This window comes from Homarus americanus, unplaced genomic scaffold (assembly GCF_018991925.1).
Source record: "Homarus americanus isolate GMGI-L3 unplaced genomic scaffold, GMGI_Hamer_2.0 scaffold51859, whole genome shotgun sequence".
Lineage (NCBI taxonomy): Eukaryota > Metazoa > Arthropoda > Malacostraca > Decapoda > Nephropidae > Homarus > Homarus americanus.
Window position 1 is genome coordinate 15476672 of NW_024711292.1, and position 2077 is coordinate 15478748.

The following is a 2077-nucleotide window of genomic DNA, read 5'->3' on the forward strand; positions in this document are numbered from 1 at the left end:
ACAGGGGTCACCGTAGCTTTTGTACACAGAATTATGGTGAAATATGAAATTTTTATAATACAGTACATTAATTTTTTTAAATGGCCCCTTGTATCTTTGGGGACCAGGGCGATGGCCCAAATGGTCCTTTTGTAAATCCGACACTGGGCGCGGCTATGGAGGTTCTCAGCCAGTTGACAGGAGAAGAGCGAATCAGTTACAAGTCGCTAGTAAAGGTCCTGGAACGAAGGTATGGAACCAAGCACCAAAATGAGGTTTACAGGGGCAGATTCGTACTCGTACCCATAATCAAGGTGAAACACTGCAACAGCTTGCTCAGGACCTGGAAAGTATGGCTCATAGGGCATACCCTAGAACATTTCCTGTTCTGTTAGTCGTGTTGTTGAGGGACCAGTTTGTGGACGCATTGGACAGCACGCATCTCAAAATTCAGGTGAAGCAGTCCCAACCGTTAACTCTACAGCAAGCTTTGGCTAAAGCCCTGGAGTTTGAATTGTATGTGAGGTTAAGTTTACCAAGCATCAGGACGGTGTCTAGCTCCGGGTTTAAAGCACGAAAGGGTCAAGTACAAGTAACAGAGAGATTTAAAGGAACCTGCTGGTATTGTGAGAAGATTGGACACAAACAGGAGGATTGTTACAAGCGGGAGCGAGAGAAAGGCAATGCAGAGAGAGAGGTTGTTGGACGTGTGGAGAAGATGGACATTTCAAGACTAAGTACCCACAGAATTCCAAGAGGGGGGAAGAAGAGCAGCCCACTAAGATGGGGAAACTAGAGATGGCTGGTGTTGAGGAGCAACAACCAGCCTGTCTCACCAGAGCCCCACTGTTGACAAAATGCAACCGAGCCACTGTAAGCAGTGTCCAGGTTGAAGGAGAGATCGATGGCGTAAGGTGTCCGTCGGTGATCGACACAAGCAGACTTTTACGAGGCCGGACGTGGTTAGTCATCGAAAACTACCCGAGACGTTGCAGCAGCTGTGCGGGATAACCGGACACTGCACAATGCTAAAGGGACCAGTGAATATCACCATCAAGCTCGGAGAGGAAGAAGAAACCCTACAGGTTTATGTAGCGGATATAGAAGACTCTTGCATTCTGGGCCTGGACTACCTCCTACCTCGCAAGTGTCAACTGGACCTTGGCTCGATGCATTTGAAAATCAAGGAAAAGTGGGTTTCGCTGAAGACTGTGAAGCATGCAAGTGCTAAGGTTACAGCTAGGCGGACAGTAGTTACACCCCAAGATCAGAGGTGCTGTTGCCATACAAGGTGAACGGTGCCTTGCATACCCGTCTGGGAATGGTGGAGCCCGATGAGCAGTGTGGAGTCGAAGATGGAGTGATGGCGGGGAGAATTTTCGCCGATCCTTCTGCAGAGGAGGTATCTGTAATTGTGGCCAATTTCTCTTTCCGACCAAAGAAGATACAAAAGGGAGTGACCGTTGGACTGTGCCAAGAGGTCAACCAGGAGCAGCAGCCCAAGACCTGCAAGAGGAGCATGGTCAAGCAGAAAAATGGTCAGCTTGACCATTTGCAGGACTTGTTTGCCAGGAGCTCCCAGTGCCTGGATGAGGCTCAAGTGATACAACTGGAACAGTTGTTATTAAAGTATATGGACGTCTTGTCTGCAGGGGACTTAGACCTGAGGTGTACAAACCTGGTACAGCATCACATTGACACCGGGGATCACCGCCCAATCAAGCAGCCGCCTTGGAGGATAGCACCAACCAGCTTGTTGCCAGGAAATGGAGAAGGCGGTATGGGGCCTTATTCACCAAGGTCTCATCGAGAAGTCCAGCAGTACGTGGGCGTCAGGAATCGTCCCAGTGAGGAAGAAAGAGGCTCAATGCAGTGCCGTGTGGATTACCGCACCCTCAAAGACGTTGCGGTGAAGGACTCTTACTCCCCAGAAGTCCACGCACAGGCGGCAGGGGCCCCCAGGGGCGGTGGCAGCGCCAGGAGCCCTGCTACATGCAGCAGCGCCCCTAGGAGCCCTCACAGGGGTGGCGGCGCCTACACATGCCCTTCAGCCCTGTCCTCCTGCGGGACACACACACATGCATTAAAGCCCTGACCT

The 2077-nt window shown here is 51.0% G+C and overlaps 1 protein-coding gene across 1 annotated transcript; it reads left to right on the forward strand.

Annotated features, from left to right (window-relative positions):
* Positions 1-278: 278 nt before the first annotated feature.
* On the forward strand, positions 279-2077 carry LOC121853165 (the record flags this gene model as incomplete). The annotated part of the gene is given in 1 exon segment (XM_042347169.1): positions 279-2077. A coding segment is annotated over 1 exon segment (774 nt). The 5' UTR covers positions 279-1300.